The sequence below is a fragment of the Engystomops pustulosus genome, chromosome 3 (assembly GCF_040894005.1).
Source record: "Engystomops pustulosus chromosome 3, aEngPut4.maternal, whole genome shotgun sequence".
NCBI lineage: Eukaryota > Metazoa > Chordata > Amphibia > Anura > Leptodactylidae > Engystomops > Engystomops pustulosus.
Genome location: NC_092413.1, coordinates 163,237,257 through 163,262,408, shown reverse-complemented (window position 1 = coordinate 163,262,408; position 25,152 = coordinate 163,237,257). Strand labels below are relative to the sequence as shown.

Genomic DNA, 25,152 nt, shown 5'->3' with positions numbered 1-25,152 from the left:
TTAAATAAAGGTGCATTTTTACAGCATATAATATCCCTTGTGTGTATTTTTATACAATACAGGACATAAGTACCGGACCTGAAAAGTCATGTTTGAGAGTGTGACGTGGATACAGTGCACTAATTCTTATTTTGATCTCCTCCATTTGAAGTGGTCACAGTCTATTTATTAAATGGCGGAACAGTGTAATAGAAATGGGCTTCTTGTAATGCCTTGCGACTATTTAAAGAGGACCTGTCACCCATAAAAAAGGCACTGGGAGCTGCTTACTAAAGTAATCAGCTCCTAGTGCTACAACAGATGTGTAGCAGTGTTACACCGCCGGACCGCGCAGGAAGTGGTCGAGGGTATCCATGAGGGTGGCTGGACTAGCAGCATACGGAGTCAGAGGGGCAGTCCGGGGGAGCACAGTCTCACAGGTCTATGCCACCTGGTCACAGTATGCTTGGTACGGTATGCTCGGCTTTCAATGAAGGGCAGAGGCAAAACAGGGGTAGCAGCCATAGCAGCTGCTATGGGGCCCACAGTGTCCGGCAACCCAACATGCAGCACTAAAGATTGGAGGATGTGCACTATTGTATATGGTGTGTATATGCTATATGACTGTATGTATGTGTGGATACTGTATACATGTGTATATACTGTATTTGCAATAACATCATTTATAAATACAATACGTGTGTGTCACTTTAAAATAGCTCTGAGAGCAGCATCCCTTAAGTTGCTTGGGACTGCAGGAAGATTTGGTGAATGGCCTGAGTGCCCACAGAAATGGCTCTGAGTGCCACCTCTGGCACCCGTGCCATAGGTTCACCACCACTGTTATAGGGCAGCGGTTTAGCTGTTTTCCCTTTTTTAACATTTTTTAAACTTTTTGTTTAGCGAGTTGTTTTACATGCATTATTTACTAATAAAGATTATTCTTTTGCTACTTGACACATGGTTTTGTGTAATTTTCTCATATAGTGTTAATAGACGTCTATGTAGGGGGGTTTCACATTGGCCTTTTTTTTTCACATCAGAGGGGGCCGGGGCTGATGCCCCTAAAATTAATTTAATTTATTTTTGGAGGGTTGAGGACATAACACTTTTTTAATTTTTTTTTTTTTACTTATTTTTAAACTGTTTATTTATTTTTAATTTCATTTTTGTTTTTTAATTACAAATTTGTTACAGGAGCACATATGTTCCCTGCTAATATTATACATAGATCACATATAACAGTGATCTAATAGTAACAGTATTCTAACAGCCCATAATCACTGTTATCAGTGATCTGTATACAGAGACATGCAGAGAGGATGCATATGGCACCTTCCCAGCATGCCTATCACTGTGTATACAGGGGCAGGTGTGGCAGGGGGCTGATAATATCGGCCCCCTGTCACAGTACAGGATCGGGCTGTCACATAGGCAGCTCGATCTTGTTGATGACACTGTGTGCACGATTGCACACAGCCATGGGGATGGGCAGAGCTTCTCACCACTTTAGCCTGCTGTAAAACATCATTTGACTTGAAAAGATTATTTTTCTCCTTTGTAGGATTGCAGTGAACACCGGCAGCCCAAACTTATACAAGAAAATCACCAAGTGTATCATAGAAGCTTGTAAAGGCATTATTGCAACCTTTTGAGTGTACAGATATGTATATTTTATTTAAGGGTAAGGGGACCCCATTCAGAAGTTTGGGGCCTAGCCTGATGGAGGGAGCTCTCGCCCCTCATCCCGTGCTTTCCGAGTTACGGACCGGATGGGCACATGCTTGAAGCCTAATGCTGTGCCAGAATTTTGTTCAAAACTGAATAATATATCTGACTGTCTTGTCTAACTTTGCACCAGCTATTTGTTGGTTTAGTGTAAGCCAGACAATTGCCATTCCCCATTCACCACAAAGACACACATTTGTTGAAAAGTTTATAAGATAAATTATAAGACTTTTATTTTCACTTATTTAGCTAATTAGCATTTTTTTAACATGTTTGTGCAAGGTTAAATAAAAAAATGTATAAATTGCATACAAGTTATTTTCATTTTGGTCTTTAGAATTTATCATCATTTAGAAGAGTAAGACAGGAATTGCCTACAGGATCGTCGGCTATGCCATATGTTGGAGACCAGTAGTAATGTTTCTTGAGACCATGAAAAAGTTCTGCAAGGCAGACACGACCATCAACTGTATATGGCCGTACATCTGTTGTGGAGGCATTTAGGCGACCAGAGTAAAGAAGATCTGAAAATGCCTGTAATGGCACATACAAGTCACTTTATTTATGCCAACAACTCACATCATTAGAGGAAATTTTTCATTTGCGAATACATTCTATGAGGTTTATGCTAAAATTACATCACAACTATAGAACTCTGGTGCTTCAAGCTGTACAAGGACACACTTAAGCATAAGAAATGGCCAACATAGAGAGCAGCCATATTAGTTGTAATATTTCTGATATCACTGATAGAATAGTCTTGGGCCCCTACATGCACAAGAAGGGTGGCCCCTACAGCCACCACTGGGATCAAGAAAAGCTTCACATGTTACATTCTTAAGTTACCAAATGTTTACCAATATAAAAAATGTTAAAATAAACCCACCATAATAACCTTTAATATAATACGTACCATACAGGCATCTTCATCAAGTACATTCCCCCAAATGTAGATGTATTCTAGTCCTTTATTTTGTTTAGTTGCAGCTGCTAGAGCCTTGAGACCTTGCCCAGTGATATTGTTACTAACAATTGCTAACCTAGAGGGTTAAAGCAAAGGACACTATCAGGCTACTGGAGATAAGGCTTCTAGACTATACATAACTTTGCTGACTCCTGCAAATTAATATCCAATCTTCTTTTATTAATCCATTGTTTAAAAAAAAAAATTACATTGCATGAGAAGCGTTCCAACACGAGTGAACACACACTTCATCTTGGCTAAAAAACAAACAGGAAGCAATAAAATCACGTATCATATGTGTCTATTCTCAATATATTGATTACTACTTTCAAACTCTCCGTCATATTTGGGTTTGAATGTAAAGGAATATTTGTTAAAGAGTAAAATTATTATGTTATCCCATGACATAATTATTCTTTTTTTATATCTACACCTTTAGAAATATATTGACTTAGAAAACTGGTGATGTGATCAATACTTATTTCACTTGCTGCACATGCCTATACATATACCCACATTGAATGTGAAATGTCATTCTTACGCTTTGAGGCTGCTGTTGTATGAATGAATGGCTTCAGCCAAGTACATTGCACCTTCATCTTCCATTCTGTTTGATGTCAGGTCTAAGATCTCCAGGGTTGTATTATTCTTTAGGAGTTCTGCCAAGCACTTGACTCCATCACGTGTTATTTTATTACTGAAAAGTGAAACCATAGGCATATTTGTTTAATTAGTTTTTCATATGCAATAGCAGATGCTTACATTTCAATGCTGATGTCAGGTCACTTGACTTTCACATGTACTGTTTCTCAGAAGTGTGGACCCACTGGACAACCGCAGACGATGACATAAGCCGACACCTGGGACCGGAGTGTAAGTGGCACCCGGTTTTCACCAGAGCCCGCCACAAAGCGGGTTGGGCTTGCTGCGGCGTGGTACCACCAGGTCGTTCCACAGGTGCAACTTTGTCCACAGTGGCAGCCAATGCAAGATACAAAGACGTTGAGCAAAATCGTAGTCTGGGACAGGCAGGAGTTCAGGAAGGCCAGCACGGGATCAAAGTTGGCAGCGGAGGAGCATAGTCAGAAACAGAACTGGGGTCACAATGGGAAATCTCAATAACAGCAAAGAGCATGGAACACTGCTTTCTCTAGGGCACAAGGCACGGAGATCCAGCAGGGGACGCAGGAAGGTGCTGGAATTTAGGCAGAAAGGGCAGCCGGCCAGCACCCCTAGGATGCTGGGAAGTGCGTGCCATACTGCTGGAGTCAGCTCTGGATCGAGGCGAGGTGAGTGATCCGATGGGGTGGGGGGGTCGGTGCTCCTGCGACCCTGGATATGGTTTCGCAGGAGCACCTGTGACATACATATTTTAACCCATTCACAGAATGGGATGTGACTGCTGCTGGTATGACTGCTGGCAACCTACTTCTCATGAGTGTGTTCTGTATGAATGGAGTAGCAGCTGATCTTGCCCAATCTTACTCCAGACAAAGCTGCATATAGTGTATACTGAGCAGCATGCCTCATTCCCTCAGTATATGTCTATGGATACAGTGTATGGTTTAGCGTCGACATCTGGACCTTCCCTGGCTAACATGCTGAATGTGTCACAAAAACAAGATGTGAATTTTAGTAAAGCAGCTGAGAATATTACATTACACCTCACCAGCTTAGATCAAGATATCTGAGAGTTTTGTTCTCCTGTAAGGCTTCGCAAAGACGCTCAACTCCAGAATCTGTCATCTCATGTTTTGAAAGATGGATTTCCTGTAGAGTGTTGTTCACCTTTAACATCTGAGCTATGTGAATGCTAGTATCCTCCTAAAAAATACAAATCAATATGACAGGACATAGCTGACCTGTAATGGGCGCCCGTGGAAGGCCTCCGCTGGGTAAATTCTTCAGTCATTCTGCTATTTGTACAGATAACCTCCAAACAAAGCTAATTCATTAAATAATACATGGAGCAGGGCCTGAAGGGAGCAGCAGGACTCCTAGAACCTTGCTAGAACCTAGAGTCATGCTCCTTCCTTCAGGCCATGCACAAGGAATAATTCAATGAATCTGCTGTCACTGGACTGTTCCTTTAATGGGACGTTGATCCAGGGATTATAATTGCTGGTTTGATGTACTTTCATCTGAATAAATAAGAGAAATATGGAAATATTGGTTGCACAAAAAGATTCCCGTAAAACAGGAAAGTACTTACCTGTGAAACATAGAATAAAGGGCGGTTTAGATTTATTGATTTTATTGACTTATTTTGCTTTAAGACTGTGGCAAATGCTATCAGACTCTGTATACCCTGTAAAAATAAAAGATGTATAATGATGAGCCATTTTTACAAGAGGCCATACTTATAAGAATATGTCTAAAAGAAAAATTACACTATTAACTCTTTATAGAGATGGCCACATAAGAAAGTTTCCCAGGGTAAGTAAAATACCCTAATAGGGTCACAATATTTTAAATACGCTGGTAAACTTATGCTCCTGCCAGGAGGAGTTGTGCGTCACATGAGCCACTGACGGCTGCTTTTGGGTCTTCCTGGGGACTTCTGGCGGGTAATAGAGCAATGTGGTCATAACTGAATGAACAACCCTCCATAAACACCATTCCCTTGTAGAACTATCTATAAGGTATCATTCACACCAGTGTGCCTTCCACCTTTGTTTTAAAGGGCACCTATCACCAGGAGACCCCCCCAGTCCCCACAGAGCATAGTACAAAGTGTTTTTGTATAAAAAATAGATTTTACAGAAAAAAAGATATGTTATATTGTACCTTTCATTAGCATCTGCTGTGTGACTAGGCAGTTGCCAAATGGGAGGGGCTGGAAAGGAGCAGTGCCCCCCCACCCTTGGGAAACATGTGACCTTTTCAAATATATGAATAACTCTCCACACTTAGGATTGGCTGTAGAGGAGCAGGGGGCGTCGCTAAGCCCAGTGATGGGTGTTTTCATATATGTGAAAAGGTCACATGGAGAAGCTGTTCCCCAAGGGTGGAGGGGAAATTGCTCCTTTCCAGCCCCTCCCATTTGGCAACTGCCTAGTCACACAGTAGATGCTAATGAAAGGTACAATATAACATATCTTTTTTTCTGTAAAACCAATTTTTAATACAAAAACTTTGGCAGTGTATGTACTATGCTCTGTGGGGACTGGGGGAGTGCTAAAAATGGGACTCCTGGTGACAGGTTCCCTTTAAGTAAGTTTTGAATAAGTATTGTATCCATTGATGCGCTTTATTTCACATCCATCTAAAGAAAAATAAAGAATTGTACACAAATGTCATCAGTTTCTTTTTGTGGCCTCCTTGACTTCTGTGAGAGATATATTAATATGTACACTTATTACATAAATGTAATATTTTAAGTATTAATGCGTATAATAATTCAAATACTTGTCCAGCAATTCTGTAGGCCAGTGAAAAAAAGGACATGTAAATAGCCACAAAGCCGATAAAGAGTCAGTATGGTTTCTGTGTAAGTAACGGAAATCATACTGAAGAAAAAAACTCCTGGTGCTGGCTCCTCTATGTGCTTCCTGGTGCTGGCGGCCAAACCCACTTCAGCCTGTGTGTGTATGAGATACTCCTATATACATGACTGACAGCCTGTATAATGATGTGACACTCCTGGTGCTGGCGCCCCTGCAGCCTGTGTGTTTATGAGATACTCCTATACACATGACCGACAGCCTGTATAATGATGTGACACTACTGGTGCTGGCTCCTCTATGTGCTTCCTGGTGCTGGCGCCCCCTGCAGCATGTGTGTGTATGAGATACTCCTATACACATTACTGACAGCCTGTATAATGATGTGACACTCCTGGTGCCGACTCCTGTGCTTCCTGGTACTGGAGGCCACGCCCCCTGGAGCCTGTGTGTGTATGAGATACTCCTATACACTCCTCCTTCTCTGTAATTGACATCATGCATTGGACTTCAGGAGAAGTTCTGGTCAGTAACGTCTCTGGATGTAGGACCATCAATTACAATGAAGGGGCTTTCTGAGGAAGACAGAGCTTGATTTGATTTGTTAAAATCTCTGCATCCATAATTTTATACAACCACGTTACATCTAACTACAAAGTAGATTTTCTGGTTATTGCCATCTTACTGGGTCATGAAAGAAACATGAACTGGAAGCTGCTCAGCTGCTTGACAACCCATTTCTGAATCAGGATAGGTCATCAGTATAAAAAATGGGCCCTAGGCTGTGAAACCATTGTAACAAAACATGACCATATTCCACTGGTTTTGTTTGTAGTCTGTTACCATGGCGACACATTATTCAGCCAAAATATCAGTGATGATATGTTACAGAATACCGCACACATACCAAGTCGCAGTCTCCAAGGTCTAATTCTTCAAGACTTGTATTTATCTGCAGCATTGCAGCAAAGAACATTCCTCCCTTGTTGCCAATTTTGTTGCCAGTCATCCTTAAGCTTCGAAGAGAGTCATTCCTCTAAGCACGACACATATAAAAAAAATTGTAAATCATATCCCTTCAAGAAATTTGTAACAAAAATGTTGATGAAATTTACATACATGCAAAGCTTTAGCAATGTGTTCTGCGCCTTCTGTTTCAATGTCGTTCCCCATAAGATTTACATGGAACAATGAGCAATTATCCTGAGACAAGAAGAGAATATGATATAGTGACAGTAAGTGAGACATACTTACCTTAATTCAGCGCCTTGCAACATACCTGAAGAAATTTGGCAATGTGGACTGCACCGTTATTGGTTAAGTTGTTAAACCTTAGATCAAGATCTTCAAAAAATAATAAAATTATAATGTGATTTTTTTTTTAAATGACAATATAAAATAGGAAAGTTATTATATAATTTTCTTTCTTTGTTAATTTTCTTTTTGTCTCTCATCTATAAAATACCTACCTGTGATAAAACTATTGTGCTTCAATACATGGGAAATAGCAAGAAAGTCTTCATCTGTAACACGAGTCACTGCCATTAGTCGATTATTTCCACATATCTTCAGTGTAGATGTAAACTGCCTAGAAAACGGATAGTTAGTTAGGGGATAACAAATAAAAATTCACGGATCCAGCTCTTTGACAGAACAAAACCGCCTTTATTGTGCAATCCATAACATCCGTAGGCAAAATACAGGTATAAAAAGTCAACACGTTTCTGGCACTATTGCGAGCTCTTACTCATGACTGAGTAAGATCATGTAATAGAGCTAGAAACGCGTTGACTTTTTATACCTGTATGCGTAAGAGCACGTAATAGTGCTAGAAACGCGTTGACTTTTTAGACCCATATACCTGTATTTTGCCTATGGATGCCATGGATTGAACAATGCGGTTTTATTCTGTCAAAGAGCTGGATCCGTGAATTTCTATTTGTTATCCCTTTTCTAGCCCTGCAGATAGAGCATCTAGGTTACATATAGGTATGCATCCTGTACACAGGTTATTTATACATGCATATTATATTATATTATCTCATCTCATCTCAATGCATTTCTCCCATAATAGCTGGGATCATTAGGAGATCAGTTTTTTAAGATAAAACATAAAAGAGAGCTATTACAGCCGGCATCCTGATGGTTTTATACTGAAAAGGACCCCCAACCATGAAATCCTCATACATCTGTTCCCGCCCGCAATATACATGTACACAAGAGACTTTTCAGGACCTTTGAAGGTCCTCTAGCTATCTGCAGGTTGAAAGCAGGCAGAAGTGACACATCCTCTATTTCCCATGAACCTTTTTTCTAGTATCAGATGTAGGAAGGTAATTCTAGACTGGTAGGGGATATAATATTCATACAGCCCAGGGCCCATGACCCTTCATCCGTCCCTGGCGCAGGCTCTGCTGTTATTCACTACAGCACAAGAAGATGCAAACTGCAATGTGTCCTGCTGAATGGAAACCTAATTCAGTGCGATGGATCTATTCAGTGGATATATCAAGACCCTGATGTATCTAGAAGCCTGGATATGCAGAATCAAAGCAGCCAAACATAACAATTTATACTTTGTAAAACACTATACATTGGTACTTACTCCTGTCGATCCAGTTGTGCGAGTACGTCTTCAATGAAATGGTTAACTGGTTGGTTCAGCTCTGTACATGCCACGTTATACTGCTGCCCCAGACCTGTAGCCATGACTAAAGAAAAGATAATATAACAACAGTGTAGACCACCAAGGCCGTGTTCACATCTGATTTGGCTGCAATGGGCGGAGCTTGATAAACCCTTTTGTAGTCATGTCGTTTTACATTTTAAATCTTAACCTTATTGAGGCCTGGTCTCCACGAGCAACTGCGGGCGCCAATAATTCCTCAAATTAACAGGTAATAACTCAGCTGACCCACTTGTGTGGCCATTGGCTCCTGTACAAGATGGTGTGTGGGGCTGCCTGCAAGTGGTTGCTGCAATTGTTGAAACCCTGCCTAAGGTTAAAGGGGTTGTCCACTTTACCTCATGCTTCTTGTAATGTGTGTGTAAGTGTTGGGGGGCAGGATATTAGGTAAATTACCAATATACTATAAATTAATATAGATTAATAGTTCTGCTCCGCTTTCTTGATATGTAAAGTGAAGCCTCATGTCTTTTACCTCATCAGCCACACATTCCTGTCCATAAAATGGCCGCAGATGGAGGGTCATGTGATCTGTAACTGTCCATGAGCAATCGCCCTGCCAAGACCTGTCACCTGTAAAAACGGCACTAGGAGCTGATTACTTAATAGTGCTACAACAGACGCAGCAGTGCTACACTAGAAACGCCTCTTCCTGGACCACCCCGCCCACTCCATAGGCCAACGGTGACTGCCAAGCCCCATGTGGCAGTCCCACCCCCTCATTAATACGCCGGGCCGTTTTTACAGGTGACAGGTCCTCTTTCATCTTTCTTTCATCTATACTCTCATAAGGTCCTAAGCAGAAAAAAAGGGCAATTTCACATTGTTTGCAGCTTTGTTGCCATTTTTGGTGCAATTTGCTTTACATTTATTTTACAGGGAAATAGAAAACACATTCCCTATAAGACTAAACATTGCTCACAACTACATGCAGATTTGATATGAGTTTGATGTGGTTTTATGTGCAGCCCAAGTGCAGATTCTATGTAATGACCGGAGCCTTACAGTATATAGGTGCAGGCTGGGGGTCACACTGTACGCAGCACAATGTCGCCCCCTAGATCAGAACAGGATGACCACCCATTACACCTACTACAGCACGAGCCGTGCGTCTCCCCATACCCCGCATATATCCCCAGAGACCCCCATTACAGGACACACACCTGCAGGCTCCGGCCTGTCTCTCCTCCGCTCCCTGTGTGTTGTCATCCGGTTGTCATGGCAGTAAAGTGTACACTGCTCGCTGCGGCTACAGCCCCATTCACACAGGACGGCGAGGAGCGGGCGCACTGTACACTGGTAGGGTGATCCCTGGTACCACAGCTACCTGTAGTGCTGTGTAATGGGGGGCTGCTGCTCATTGACACTGTATGAGGTGACAGGAATGGGGTGTGCCACCCCCCGACCACAATGATCCTATACTATGTCACTGGCTGGAGAGGTCAGAAGGCAAATCGAGATGTTTATCGCTGGTTGTTACTTAGAAGTTGTAACCTAAAATCCTCCCAAAAGCAATGAAAAAGCCCTGACATATAGACAAGAGCTCAGAGCACTAAGACTATATATAAGGATAACACATAGCAGTTTGTAATGCTGAAAAAGTGCATAGAAATCTGCACAAAAAATTCCTTTATGTGTCTTTATGTGTGTATTTCATGTACATTTATGGTTTGTGTACAATGTTTTTGATAGATGCTGATGGACATAGACTTTTTTTCTGTGTCCAGTTTTTAACATCTTTTTTTTTTCACCTGCGATCTGATTGGAAAAATCTGGATAGAATCAGCATCAATACAAAGTTTGCCTCCAGATTTCATAGAGATTTCTCGTACTGATTTTCTTTTCCGCACTGAAACATTACTGTACATTATTTCCAAATCACAGTCACTTTAATGCTTATGTGATACGTAGTGACATTTCCACACAACAATCTGCATGGTAATACTGTGCATAATACACTACATGTGCATCAGCCTAAAATGCACATTAAGTTCTAATATGTTATGGGTTCCTCAATTGCGGCACAAAAACTTAGCATCAAATTCTTTTTATATAGATAAATGCACTGTCTGTGTTAAATGACACTGCACATAAATGTATAAAAATGTGATTACCCTCTTTAAGGTTAATTACATGTTACTTATTACCGGAGGATCTGCCACATTAACACATTTCAATGATGATAATCCCATACACACTTTCCAGATCTTGTCACTTATTCCTGTGGATGCCACTGTGGAAATAATCGCAATTCACAGTGGTTTAACCCCTTAAGGACGCAGCCATTTTACAGCTTAAAGGGAACCCGTCACGAATATTTTCCCAAATACAGGTAGTGACAGAGCTGTAATAACTATTTGACACCCTGCTTGTAGCTAAAAATTATGCCCCTGAGATTCCCATATATTCAACTTTATAGTTTTATCTGGTAACTAAGCATGGCTACATTGAGTCCAGGTGGGCGTGGCCTCCTCAGGCTGAATCCAGCAGCTCCTCCCTATCCCTATCTCTGTATGCTGCTATAATGTCATGTGACCAGGGTGACATCATCGCAGGTCCTATAGCTTTTGTAGCATTAGGAACTGTGCACTAAGCATATATACATACCTCCCAACCGTCCCGCTTTCAGCGTGACAGTCCCGTTTTATGGGCTCTGTCACGCTGCCACGGAAAGGGGAGAGAATGTCCCGGGCCCCGCCCACTTTTTCCGCTTTGTCCCGCCTCCTCCAGCCCCCGTAGTTTAGAGCTGCAGAGCAGCCAAGGCATGGGGGCTGGTAGGAGGCGGGACCAGCCCCTGCTCCCTCCTCACATGATGTCTGCACCAATCATGTGAGGAGCGAGCTCCGCCCCCGGCTGGCCACGCCCCCTCCGCGCATCCAGGGGAGAAGATGGAATGACATAAGGTAAGAGACTGAGGGGACAGGGGGGCCACAGGGAGAGGAGCCAGGAGGAGGATGGAGGCTACAGAAAGGACAGGGGGGCTGGGGCACAGGAGGAGGATGGAGGCTACAGAAAGGACAGGGGGGCTGGGGCACAGGAGGAGGACAGGGGGGTGCTGAAGGTTACAGGGGGGGCTGAAGGCTACTGGAGGAGGAAAGGGGGGCTGGGGCACAGTAAGAGGACAGGGGGGTGCTGGAGGCTACGGGGGGGGGGGGGGGAGGGGGGGTTGGAGGCTACAGGAGGAGGAAAGGGGGACCTGGGGCACAGGAAGAGGACAGGGGGGTGCTGGAGGCTACAGGGGGGCTGGAGGCTACTGGAGGAGGAAAGGGGGTGCTGGAAGCTACAGGAGGACGGGGGGGGGGGGGCTGGAGGCTACAGGAGGACAGGGGGGGCTGGAGGCTACAGGAGCAGGACATGGGGGGGCTGGAGGCTACAGGAGCAGGACAGGGGGGGCTGGAGGCTACAGGAGGACAGGAGGAGGGTGCTGGTGGGCAGGAGGAGGCTCGTGGGGGACAGGAGGAGGCTGCTGGGGAACAAGAGGAGGCTGCTGCGGGACAGGAGGAGGCTGCTGGGGGACAGGAGGAGGATGCTGGAGGACAGGAGGAGGAGGCTGGGGACAGGGGGCTACAGGAGGAGGCTGGAGGACAGGGGGCTACAGGAGGAGGCTGGGGGACAGGAGGAGGAGACTGACGGACAGGAGGATGATTGAGGGGGAGGTTAGAGGACAGGAGGATTCTGGAGGGGACTGTGGGACTGGAGGACAGGTGGAGGATGAAGAAGGAGAAGGCTGGAGGACAGGAGGCTACCGGAGGACAGGGGGGGCTGGATGCTACAGGAGGACAGGGAGGGCTGGGGCACAGGAGCAGGACAGGGGGGGCTGGAAGCTACAGGAGGAGGCTGCTGGTGGGCAGGAGGAGGCTGCTGGGGGACAGGAGGAGGCTGCTGGGGGACAGGAGGAGGCTGTTGCAGGACAGGAGGAGGATGCCGGAGGACAGGAGGAGGATGCCGGAGGACAGGAGGAGGATGCTAGAGGACAGGAGGAGGATGCTGGAGGACAGGAGGAGGCTGGGGATAGGAGGAGGATGCTGGAGGACAGGAGGAGGCTGGGGACAGGAGGAGGATGCTGGAGGACAGAAGGAGGCTGGGGACAGGAGGAGGATGCTGGAGGACAGGTGGAGGCTGAGGACAGGAGAATGCTTGAGTAGGCTGGGGGACAGAAGGAGGCTAAAGGGCAGGAGGAGGAGGCTGAGGGACAGGTGGAGGCTGCTGCGGGACAGGAGGAGGAGGCTGGGGGACAGGAGGAGGAGGCTAGGGGACAGGAGGAGGAGGCTAAAGGACAGGAGGGGCTGGAGGCTACAGGAGGACAGGGGGGGGCTGGAGGCTACAGGAGGACAGGGAGGGCTGGGGCACAGGAGCAGGACAGGGGGGGCTGGAAGCTACAGGAGGACAGGAGGAGGCTGCTGGTGGGCAGGAGGAGGCTGCTGGTGGGCAGGAGGAGGCTGCTGGTGGGCAGGAGGAGGCTGCAGGGGGACAGGAGGAGGATGCTGGAGGACAGGAGGAGGATGCTGGAGGACAGGAGGAGGAGGCTGGGGACAGGAGGAGGAGGCTGGGGACAGGAGGAGGATGCTGGAGGACAGGTGGAGGCTGAGGACAGGAGGATGCTTGAGTAGGCTGGCGGACAGAAGGAGGCTAAAGGGCAGGAGGAGGAGGCTGGGGGACAGGTGGAGGCTGCTGCGGGACAGGAGGAGGAGGCTGGGGGACAGGAGGAGGAGGCTGGGGGACAGGAGGATGCTTGAGGGGGAGGTCGGAGGACAGGAGGATTCTAGAGGGGACTGTGGGACTGGAGGACAGGTGGAGGATGCTGAAGGAGGAGGCTGGAGGACAGGAGGCTACAGGAGGAGGCTGGAGGACAGGGGGCTTGAGGGGGAGGACAGGAGGATGCTTGAGGGGGAGGTCGGAGGACAGGAGGATTCTAGAGGGGACTTTGGGACTGTAGGACAGGTGGAGGATGCTGAAGGAGGAAGCTGGAGGCTACAGGAGGAGGCTGGAGGACAGGAGGCTACAGGAGGAGGCTGGAGGACAGGAGGCTACAGGAGGAGGCTGGAGGACAGGGGGCTACAGGAGGAGGCTGGAGGACAGGAGGCTACAGGAGGAGGCTGGAGGACAGGAGGCTACAGGAGGAGGCTGGAGGACAGGGGGCTACAGGAGGAGGCTGGAGGACAGGGGGCTACAGGAGGAGGCTGGAGGACAGGAGGCTACAGGAGGAGGCTGGAGGACAGGGGGCTACAGGAGGAGGCTGGAGGACAGGAGGCTACAGGAGGAGGCTGAAGGACAGGAGGCTACAGGAGGAGGCTGGAGGACAGGAGGCTACAGGACGAGGCTGGAGGACAGGAGGCTACAGGACGAGGCTGGAGGACAGGAGGCTACAGGACGAGGCTGGAGGACTGGAGGCTACAGGACGAGGCTGGAGGACTGGAGGCTACAGGACGAGGCTGGAGGACAGGAGGCTACAGGATTGCTTTATGGGATATTATCTGCTTTGCAGATTTGCTTTATGGGATATTGTACGGGTCCATGGGGTTGGGGGGGTGGCCAAAGTAAGGGGCACTTTACTATGTGGGGACCGTCAAGGTTGATATTATACTATGCTTGTGGGTGGGTGGGACAATGGGCGTGGTTTAGAAAAAGGGGGAGGGGCTTTTGTCCCTCTTTCTCTTGTCCAAAAGTTGGGAGGTATGTATATATATATCATAAAATCACAGCATATTTTATCACATGAAATCACAGCAGAAGCATGGAGAGCAGTAGAAGTCCATGGAGGCTGCTGTGATTGTTTTATGTGGTCAGATATGTACATGGGGTATAGTTTTCATATTAAGTAGCTCAAGGACCTTTGAAGATGTCACCCTGGTCACATGACATTAGGCCAAATGTGATGGCATCTTTTTTTGCGCGATGAGATGCTTTTTCCAGTGTTACCATTTTGGGGATGGTATCACCTATTTTTGAAAATTTAGGAACTTTTTTTGAGGTCATGAGTAGAAAAGCATCAATTCTGTACTGGATTTTTAACTTTTTTTTTTTTGTTCACCATATATCCTAATAATCCTGTTATCTTTATTCTATGGGTCGATACGATTACGGGGATACCAGACATGAATATTTTTTCTTATGTTTTACTAAATTTGCCAAATAAAACCCTAATGTGGGGAAAAATCTATCATTTTTGCATCGCCGTCTTCCAAGTGGCATAACATTGTTCCGTTTTTGGCTACAGAGCTGGTTGATGGCTTGTTTTTTTGCGGGACATGTTGTTCTTTGCAACAGTATCATTCTGGAGTACATATGTTTTGTTGATCACTTTTTATTGCATTTTTAGTGGGATATAATAGGTAAAAATCATAATTTTTGGCAGGTTTTTAACGTCTTTTTTTTTACGGCGTTCATCATGGGTTCAATAGTTACTTAGTTTTATTCTATGGATTGTTACGGACGCGGTGATACTATATATGTGGGGTTTGTGTTATGATTTAGACTTTTTTGAGCGTTATATGTCTCTTTATATGTTTTGGGGCTTATGGGCATTTTTAGTGATTTATAAAGTAATTTTTTATTGAAAAACATTTTTTTTAAAATTTTTTTACTTGATCCACCATGGGATATGAACAAGCAATCATCTGATTGCTTGTTCATTATAATACTCTGCAATACTCATGTATTGCAGGGTATTAGCAGTGCCAGCCTATGCAGATCGGACCCCAGAGGTGCCAAAACAGCGATCGCCCCCCCCCCCCCCCGAAAACGGTGCGGGGGGGGGGGCGATCGTGGGGTAAAGACCCCCGGAAGGCATGTTAAATGCCGCGGTCGCGTTGACCGTCGCATTTAACTGGTTAAACGCCCGCGATCGGAGCCCACTCCGACCGCGGGTGTTAGCCGGGGATGTCAGCGGTAAATTACCGCTGAAATCCCGTGGCTAACGATGCCTGTTCGGCTGCTATGCAGCGCTGATCCGGCATCGTCTCTGCGCAGTAGCTGTACTGCGCTGAGCGCTATTCGCGGGACTCAGCGCAGTACAGCTATGGCGCAGAGCGGTAAGGGGTTAAAAGGAATTGTGATTATTTCAGGGCTTGTAAGCCAGAAAACAAATCCTAGTAAATCCCCCTCACAGGCTGAAGTCAAGACTGTCCTGATGATATATGTTTCCACATAAGGGTGCATTCGCACAGTGCGCTGGAGAGGAGGAGGAGGTGACCCCTTCCCACTCCGTAGGAAGCAGCGGCGCACGGCCGCACACTCACGAAAAGGTAGAGCAGGCTCTATCTTTTCCTGATGTACGGTGCGGAACGGTGCCACACATGTTTGGCACCATACCGGGCCGCCATTGCCATCTATGGGGATGTATATGCAACCGCAAATTTGCGTCCGCTTATACGTCCCCATAAATGGGCATCTGAATGTACCCTTACTCTTAGAAGCACAGTCACCAAAAATCAGAGATGAATAAAGTTTAAAGGGGTATCCCCACGAGACAAGTTTCTTAAATGTACTCAGGATACATAAATAACACATTCTCCAATTCACTGAATTAGAAATTCAGAATTAACAAAAATACAGCATTTCACAGATATAAGTCCATCCTGTCTCTATCAGTCCTGGTGTATACAATTTCAGTTGCCCCTAGACACACAACCCTGTGGGGCACATTTACTAAGAATGTAGGAAACTGCACTAAAAATGCTCTGCCTATGTATAATGCTGGGTGCGCCAGATTTATTAAGAGCGTGTGCCAGAAAACATGAATTTGACTCTTCCCAGGACTGGCCCAACAGAGTTCACCAACTTTTTTGAGGTGCACCTGTATCATAGGGCGTACAACAGACTTTGCATGTTAAATCTTGTGCACTGAGCGCCGGAACGCCCCCTAATTTGTGTCACATGGTGGCTAGTGAAGCTGTGCCACAAAACGGACACGTGCTACACATTTGTGGTGCAGACCTTTCTTAAATACCTGTGCAAGCAGTTTCCACTAGAAAGAATGTGCAAAGTCCAACAGAAAACTGTTGCAAAGCCCTTAGTAAATGTGCCCCTGCAACTTCTAAATTAGGGTCGGGGAAGCCATCTTGGATTTCTGTGTGACAGCCGTGGAGCTAAGTTTCTCTCTCTCTGCACCCTGCACTCTAGTCTCGTCCCCCTGCTGTCCAGGACAGAGTTCACTCACTGATTCACAGAATCTGAGTTCCCGAGGCAGCAGCATGAGGAAAACTACAAGCTACAGGTAGATAAGTTCTTCTAGTGCAGTGATGGCGATCCTTTTAGAGACCGAGTGCCCAAACTACAAACTAAATCCACTTATTTACCGTGAAGTACCAACATGGCTTTTAAACAGTAACTTATTGGTACCTGTTCTTCCACATCTTTTAATCGTATCAGCCCCCCGAGACCACCAATACAGTTGAAAGAAGGAGGGCAAATTCAGACTCTCATTATAGCTTCTATCCAGGGTCCAGCAGGATGACCTCCAAAGATATTGCAGTTCTGTCAACACCTTCTCACTTTTCCCGCAGTTCCAAACAGCCAATGAAGTGTTGCTTTAAAATAATGCTGAGAGCAGCATCTCTTAAGTTGCTGGGACTGCAGGAAGATTTGGTGGATTTGGTCATATCTGGTGAACTTGGGCAATGGTCTGAGTGCCCACAGAAATGGCTTCGAGTGCCACTTCTGGCACCCGTGCCATAGGTTCGCCACCACTGTTCTAGTGTGTTGTGGAATAGCAGAGATGTAGGAAATCTGGCTGTGTCATGGTGTATAATAGGCATCTCTCTTTCTATGTGTCAGATACTCGTACAATGTTCTGAAGGTAAATGAAAGTGTATTTAAACCTTGTACCGTGATAATTTAAACGCATTGTCAGCTCACAGAACTAGATAGACCATAATGAGTTCCCGCCCACATGTATTATGAACCAAACATATCTTGAGAATGCTGTAGCTACAGTGGTGCAGAATCATATTTTTTAAATCCCTGAGCTGGTTTTGCTGAAAAAACGATTATAAAATTCAGGACCTTGAGAAAGCTGGATCCACATTACACACAAGCTTTCTGAACAGCCAAGACATAACTAATTAACCTGAGCTGGAGCACTCATACACAGCAGCTGAGGGATGGTGCAGCAATTGATTATTTCTGCCTGGCAGGGAGAACAATGATTGCATCATTCTCTGTTGCAGTGCATAACTAATGTGAAAGGAAAAGCGCAGAATCCCAGCACAGAAGCAACATAGCTTCATTATCATAATATTATAATTTTTTTTTTCAGCAAAACCACTCAGCACAGGGATTAAACAAGAAATGATCCTGCATCAGTGTAGCTACAGCAGTATCAAGGTATGTTTGCTTCATAATACATCAAATCAAATGGTAGGTTTCCTTTAACACTGACGAGCGTATGGAATAATAGGAGCTGAAATAGCAATAAAACTGAGTCAAATTGTGAAGTAAAGGGTTTACAATAATCTTTATTGTGTTAACATCACTAGGGGATTGACATTTGAGAATTTTCTTTCATGGGAAAACCCCTTTACTCCTATAGCTTTATACATTAGTACCAGGACAATTAGTGCATTATATACATTTGATTTGACATCATAATTTAAATATTTTATACATATAAATTATTATTCTGTTATTATTTTTTTTATTGATTATTAGGCATTGTATCTAAGTCAGAAGCGTCACCATGTCTGACCTTGCTGAATACCCTCTTGGTAAAATGTTCAATGTTCGCTTTTCAAACGCCATCACCTCTGTTTTCATGAACAATAATGAGATATTGGAAACTGTTCAAGTGAAGCAAGAACCTGAAGTATCCAGTCCTGTGAAACAACGCATCCTCTTCATGGATTCTGCTCAACAAAAGCACACAGAGTTTCCAGTCTCTGTTCTAGATCTGGAAGACCTTGAAGAACTGCACTTAGAGAAGAACCAAATTGAAATTATCCCAAAGGAGATCTCTCATTTTCACAATATCAGGATCCTCTACCTAAATAACAACAATATTAATAACATCTGTGAGGAGCTGGGAGAGCTCAAGAGTCTTCAGAGTTTGGACCTCAGCTGTAACCCTCTCAATCACAACTCATTGGACGTCATAGGCAACATTCAGCAGCTTCGGGAGCTGAGGCTTTACAATGTAAACCTTGAAGAATTCCCAGTTCAACTGTGTAAACGCCTCTACCACTTACAATTACTTGGCCTGTCCAACAACAAACTGAAGTGTCTCCCACCAGAAATGACCAATTTAATACATCTCAAAGAAATATATTTGCAAAACAATGACTTTCGTTCATTTCCCATACAGCTATGTGCTCTAACGACCCTAGAGGTTCTGGATCTTGAGAAAAATAAATTGACATCTCTACCTGTTGAGATTGGATTATTATCTAATCTGGAAAAACTGTTTGTTAATTTCAATAAACTTTCCATCATCCCCGATGCACTTTGTGAGTGCAAGAAGTTGTCTGTTCTTGACCTCTCGGGAAATTGCCTTTATAAATTTCCTTGTGGTATCAGTGAGCTGAGGGAACTCAATGAACTTGTACTGTCCAATAATGACCTAAAAAAGCTGCCATCCAGGATATGCCATTTGCGTTCCCTTAGTGTACTCTATCTGAAAAACACCGGCTTGTCTACATTACCTTCTGCATTTACAAAGCTGGAATCTCTGAAGATACTAGATCTCAGCCAGAATTATTTTACTAACTTCCCATCTGCAATTTGTGGTCTCAAGCAGCTACAAGTTTTATCAATGGATGACAATTTCATAAGTACGGTAAGGACTTTTAAGACAACTGAGTACATCAGTACTGCGGGTATTGCTTTTATCTCCCTTTACTTCCCCATCCTGAGCTACGATAACAGTGATGCTGGCCATACACATTAGATAATCTGATACATATACAGCCCTCCCGACTCTCCCCTGGCAGGATAAATCCAGGGAGTTGGTTTTCAGATCCCATACCTATTCTACTTGGGAGATAAACCACTGCCGAGGTGTTTGGCTGTGTTTTCAGAAGGCATACCCTACTCAGCCATGCCTAGAATACATATTTGGGACCGTCAGCTGAGTTAGCTGATATCTAAAATATATGGCTTACCATGAAACAACATTTTATTAAAAAAGAAATAGAGCAGATGGTAATAGTAAACTTTGTTATATACTTTATTAAAGAAATTTGTCCCTGTGTCCTTCTGCCTTTCTTCCTTATTTAAGAAGTTTGTATAAACCAGCTTTCTGTCCTGTATCCACTGACAGCTGAGAGATAAAGGAACCTGATAAAGTGTCTAAAGACTTCACTCTTTACAGACAGTCCCTTGATAGTCTAATCTCCTCAGGGAGCCGAATCATCCAGTAAAATATTCTCTAGTTATAGAAAGAATTATTCTTTATCATACTTATATTTATGTCTGAAGTGGATGGACCTCAGAAGGATTTCATATACACTGCTCACAGCAGGAGAAAGAATAAGAAGAATTAGGCACAGATAAGCTTTTCAACTCAATGAAGTTTCTAACAAGTTTACTATTATTACATGCTGTATTCTATACTGAAATGAAAATAAATATGTTATCTTCAAAGGTCTAGTAAACGGCTATGATTCTCTATTGTCACTGGAAGTTTAAAGGAACTCATGCTAGCATAGGCAGAAGCTTTGCAGGTGATCTACCCTGTCCCAGAAGAAAAATCAGTACTGTCTAGGCATTTTATATGACTTTCATATATGCCTGTCCTGTTTACCAGTAAAACTAAAGCCCACATTCATCTTTACGTAAACTAACTTTATCTCGCTATTCAAAACGGGCACCCATTATCTTCTGTCTAAGCCTTCTTTCTATGTCTAAAAGAATAATTTTGGGAAGTGTAGGCAGCACAGAAAGTAAAAAATAAGAAGTGCATGGCATGGCCCAGCTCCTGGTGTACCAAGAAGCTTATTTGCATATAGATAAAAACAGAATTTTCCAAAATCTTTTAAAAAAGTTATTTAAACATTTATTAAGTGTCCTACACAATGTTCTTTTTATATGTGGTTTGATTTTGGAGCTGGAAAAGTCCTATTTTCATCTTTGAGATTTATGGCATATGACAGTATGTACCATAAATACCATAGTGGCAGGATACACCTTGGTAACGCACCCTTACTTCAGGAATGGAGCTCATCTATCCCCCATCCGATAGCCAGAGTAAATAGAGAGGGGGCTGTATACGCGCAGCTCTCACTAAGGTAGTTCTCAGGATAGCCATGTACATTGTGGACTTTTGATGCTTTTTCAAGACTTAGGTGCTGGTACCAGAGATGGGGCCTGCTACAATCAGAAGTTAACCTTATAAGTGTAAATGTTGACAATATTCCTCTAAGAAAAAACTGTCATGGTTAATAATAGCTTTCTTCTTACTTAAGGTTACACCAGCAGTGAGAACTTTAAAAAGACTGTCCTATTTGGGGATCACTGGGAACAGATTTGCTGCTTTTCCTGAAGAAGTCTTGCAGCTTGAATCTTTGGAAAAACTTTATATTGGACAAGATCTTGGTGTGCCATTTTCAAGGTTACCAGACAACTTTTTCATGCTTAAGGTATGAATTTTATTATTTTGTATAATGTTGTAATAAACCGTTTGCAAATTTTAGAGCATCTAAGAAACGATAATTAAACAATAATAATAGAATGCTTTCAATATCTATAATACTGTGGCCCACTTTTATTAATATAATAGACTTGGGGGTTAGCATGGCTTGTACAGCAGTTCTCTGGACAGCAATTGTGATTTTTTTCTACCCTACTCCACCCTCACGGCTTGTGGGGTGACAGAGAGCAGAAGACTTGTTCGGGCATTAAATATAGCCTGCAGCCGGTTCAGGTTAAAGTGCAATTCTTCATCAGGCTGGTCCTGGAATAGAATGAATCCTTTAATATATTGGACTCATCGTGCGCCGGTGGTGATAAATTTAACCCAGGTGGTCTTTGGATTGTCCAATCTAATATTACTTTGGAAAAAAATCTTCTTAAGTAGCCAAACCGTGTTTAGGTAGTCAGATGCGAACAGTCTAAAACTAGGTGTCTACATTTTTGCCACATTGTATGTCAAGTCTAACCCACAGCCACAATACTAAATCTAACCGTATGCTGTAGTATATTTTTTTGAATGAAATCAGGGTTCTGTCTTTGTTTTCTAGAATTTAAAAGAATTGTACATTGAAAATAATAATTTGGAATTCCTTCCGACAACATTGAACTTGCTGTGCAATCTTGAAGTTTTAGATTGCCACACAAATAACCTTAAGAAGCTACCAGATACCATATGTCAGCTTCATGGTAAAGTACCTGTTATTTTATATTTATAATTAAAAAATTCCCCAAAATCTGCATATTGTTCTTATTTTGTACTTAGGTTTGCAAAAATTGCTTCTTCAAAATAACCAGCTGACCAGCCTTCCAGATAACCTGGACATGCTACAAAAGCTGGACCTGATCTTGCTTTATGGAAATCCAATGGTAGATCCTCCCTTAGAGGTGTGCAGCCTTGGGAAAAGTGCTATATGGGAATACTTACAAGACAAAAGGCGAAAACATGCACTAGCAACAAAGGTAACTGTAATTCTGTAATCCAGTCAAAATCATCTAGTCACTAGCTTAAGCACTTGGTCCTACATAAAGAGGGGTTTAATCTGACATAATTTTTTACTTTTATATATTTTAAGATTCAGGCTTTATGGCGTGGAGTAATGGTGCGCAAAGGACTTGGACCCTTTAGTTACCTTCTTCAGACTGGAAAAAAGGGGAAAAAATCAAAAAAGGAAAAAAAGGGAACTGGTAAAGGCAAGAAGAGCGATATTAAAGGAAAAAGTAAAAAGTGAGGCAGAAATGGCAGAAAAGACAAATTATTCTTGTTTTCTAATTGTATAATCAGCATAGTTTGACGAGAAATATTAGAGATTAGCCAGAGTTTTCCCACTTATTCCTATTCCACAGCAGTTGAATAAAGAGGTGAAATAAGTACATATAATGCATATGCAATACATCTCTGATAGAAAAGGGTTTGGAGACTCCAGCGAAGATACAAAAATATAATATTCAAAAAATATAAAGAAACATTAAAAATTTACTTTTAATCAAACGATTAAAAAACTATGTGCACATGGGTGCCATTGACGCGTTTCAGACGTATGTATCAGACCTGGAACAAGAACGACAAGCTCTGATGTATTCGCACACTGGCAGGTTTCTGGTGATATGTCTAGGATGACAAGACTTGGCATGGAGAGTAGTGTTCCCTGAAGGCTTTCTTTCCATGCAATATTTCTGTTTATTTTTGTCTTTCTTATTGTTGCAGTAATTCCTTTCCTTTTCTTCATGTGTTTATTTCTCATGGCCTTAATGATAATTTTGGCTTTGGCTGTTTTTTGTAAAATGCCTCTTTCTCCACTGATATTTAAACTGATCTGCTTGTGGTACCCCACAATAAAAGTACATTAAATATCCACTTCAAGAATTATGGGCCGATTTTCCTTGGCTCTGTTCATGGGAATAATGCTTATAACAAGGCTACTATACTATTAAACACAGTACATTTGAACATGTCACTACAAGTACACTAAAAGCAGCCATGTGTGTTTTGTGTGTCCCTGTTCTCGATATTGGTGTAAGCCTCACAAGGGGTCCTGCATCTGTTGGACATTCAAGCCATATCATTTAAACTGAAGAAATAACCAGACATCATAAAAGTTAGAGATCTCAAGTTACCCCCAATGCTCCATGTGAATGGAACATTTGTGTTTCTGCTTGTTGTGCACCATTTACTTCTTTTGTAGATGGTCAAGGAAAGCGAAGTGTTTACAATGCTATTGCCGCAGTGTAAAAAGATCACTACACTATTAGGTATCAAAGTGGATTTTATTAAAAGGATGCTTTCCGGCAGCAGAATTATCTTTTCTTCAGCTCAGGTGATGAGCCAGTACAATTGACTCAGGGTGGTTGCTCTTTAAATAAGGAGATGCAAATCTGAATTATTTCCAACCTGAAGAGGATCCCGATGTCAACACACATTCCTTTTTCTTTCGATAATATTTGCATAGACACCTATATACTATATGTCATGACTGTCCGAAACACTCTGAACACCTAGCTTTCCCAGACCTTCTACAATTGATTGATCTGATCGTTCACATGGCCGTGTGCACGCCTCAACCGGATTCCAGGTGAGCACAGGGCCTGGAGGAGGAGGTAGGAGGGATGACCACTCTTCACCCCTCCTCTCTCGATAAGCAGACGAGCGGCTGCGCCACAAATCTGCCAAAGTAAAGGACATGTCACATACTTACCTCACCGTGACCGGGAGCCACCGTAGAGGTTTATGGGGGCCATAATATGGTAGCAAATCGTGCAACCAGATCATGGCCCCCAGTACAGCCATCTGAATGAGGCCTAAGACTCAGGAAGTTTGCTGCAGCAGTCAAGGAACCAGTGCATCTAACAAATTTACAGGTTTCTACGGGAGTTGTGTCTCAACTTACACAACACTGTATGGTTTGTGTAGACATATTCCTACTACACCAAACACACCCTGTCATAGAAGTGTGTGGAGCACTGGCTTCTGTTAACATGATCCCTGAAGATACCAGCAATCAGACATCTAGTGATGGGAGGACAGGGACAGATATGGACAGGGGATAGATGTATATAGAGGTAATGTGCCATAAAGGTTATATACAACTTTGTGTAAGAAAAATTAATATACATATATGTTGCTAGATAAAATAAGATACACTTAACTGTTTTTTTCACCGATATGAATAAATGATAATTTCCAAATTGCAGCCTTTTCTCAATCTGGCGATTGCTCCCTGGTCACATGTATCCAACTGTTTTTCTGTACCACAAATGCACAAGCCAACCCTACTGCGACAGCAGTCAGGAAGTAAGTGTTCACCTTACAGAGACTTTGCCAAGTAAGGCCGTCTTTTAGGCTTGTGGAGACCTATAAACCATTTTCCAGGATGGAAAAAGTAAAACGACACCACCTTGTAAGACAGCTCCTTTAACACCAAGCATGACTTTCAGGAAGCCTTATGACATGACGTGGGATTAAACCAAACCAGTATATCTATTCCAGAAGGAACAGATTCCCAACTGCAGAAAGCATTGCTTCAACATGGTTAAGTCTCTTCAGTACAGTGTAGGGAACTGGTTAAGTAAGAGGCTTTTGACTAGGGTCATTACAGAAGAGTTCTCCCTATGTAGACTTTGCCAATTAAGGCCACCTTGTAGGTGTGTGGAGACTTATAGCCATTGACTCTCCACTAGGGGTGAGCAAGCTCAGCTGTGTATAGCCCTTCATGCAAACTCCCTGGCACAAGGAG

The 25,152-nt window shown here is 43.5% G+C and overlaps 2 protein-coding genes across 6 annotated transcripts; one reads left to right on the top strand and one right to left on the bottom strand.

Moving 5' to 3' along the window:
- Positions 1 to 1,902: 1,902 nt before the first annotated feature.
- Positions 1,903 to 10,175, bottom strand: LRRC34 (leucine rich repeat containing 34). 3 transcript variants are annotated; one of them, XM_072142849.1, is made up of 11 exons: positions 9,964 to 10,175; positions 8,720 to 8,825; positions 7,584 to 7,702; positions 7,394 to 7,458; positions 7,234 to 7,317; positions 7,022 to 7,150; positions 4,884 to 4,979; positions 4,341 to 4,495; positions 3,213 to 3,368; positions 2,621 to 2,747; positions 1,903 to 2,241 (listed from the first exon to the last, which is right to left on the bottom strand). In XM_072142849.1, exons 1-11 carry the CDS (start codon positions 10,007 to 10,009, stop codon positions 2,041 to 2,043), a joined length of 1,284 nt encoding a protein of 427 aa, XP_071998950.1. In that variant the 5' UTR covers positions 10,010 to 10,175; the 3' UTR covers positions 1,903 to 2,040. The 3 variants fall into 3 exon arrangements, with proteins under 3 accessions (XP_071998950.1, XP_071998951.1, XP_071998952.1); XM_072142850.1 differs by lacking the exon at positions 8,720 to 8,825 and having other exon boundaries at positions 9,964 to 10,174; XM_072142851.1 differs by lacking the exon at positions 9,964 to 10,175 and having other exon boundaries at positions 7,584 to 7,698.
- On the top strand, positions 9,994 to 24,567 carry LRRIQ4 (leucine rich repeats and IQ motif containing 4). Of its 3 annotated transcripts, XM_072142847.1 has the most exons (7): positions 10,016 to 10,099; positions 18,057 to 18,124; positions 18,449 to 19,568; positions 21,196 to 21,369; positions 21,970 to 22,108; positions 22,185 to 22,381; positions 22,495 to 24,567. In XM_072142847.1, the coding sequence occupies exons 3-7, from the start codon at positions 18,477 to 18,479 to the stop codon at positions 22,648 to 22,650; spliced, it is 1,758 nt and encodes a 585-aa protein (XP_071998948.1). In that variant the 5' UTR covers positions 10,016 to 10,099; positions 18,057 to 18,124; positions 18,449 to 18,476; the 3' UTR covers positions 22,651 to 24,567. The 3 variants fall into 3 exon arrangements, with proteins under 3 accessions (XP_071998947.1, XP_071998949.1, XP_071998948.1); XM_072142846.1 differs by lacking the exon at positions 18,057 to 18,124 and having other exon boundaries at positions 9,994 to 10,099; XM_072142848.1 differs by lacking the exons at positions 18,057 to 18,124; positions 22,495 to 24,567 and having other exon boundaries at positions 9,994 to 10,099; positions 22,217 to 22,375.
- Positions 24,568 to 25,152: the final 585 nt, after the last annotated feature.

Coding starts and splice junctions, on each gene's coding strand:
- LRRC34 (XM_072142849.1), bottom strand. CDS start 10,009: ATGACAACACACAGGGAGCGGAGGAGAGACAGGCCGGAGCCTGCAG. Junction 7,151..7,233: donor ACATTGCTAAAGCTTTGCAT/GTATGTAAATTT, acceptor TGTCGTGCTTAG/AGGAATGACTCTCTTCGAAG. Junction 2,242..2,620: donor TTGATGAAGATGCCTGTATG/GTACGTATTATA, acceptor GTGCCATTACAG/GCATTTTCAGATCTTCTTTA.
- LRRIQ4 (XM_072142846.1), top strand. CDS start 18,477: ATGTCTGACCTTGCTGAATACCCTCTTGGTAAAATGTTCAATGTTCGC. Junction 22,109..22,184: donor TACCATATGTCAGCTTCATG/GTAAAGTACCTG, acceptor TTTTGTACTTAG/GTTTGCAAAAATTGCTTCTT. Junction 22,382..22,494: donor AACATGCACTAGCAACAAAG/GTAACTGTAATT, acceptor ATATATTTTAAG/ATTCAGGCTTTATGGCGTGG.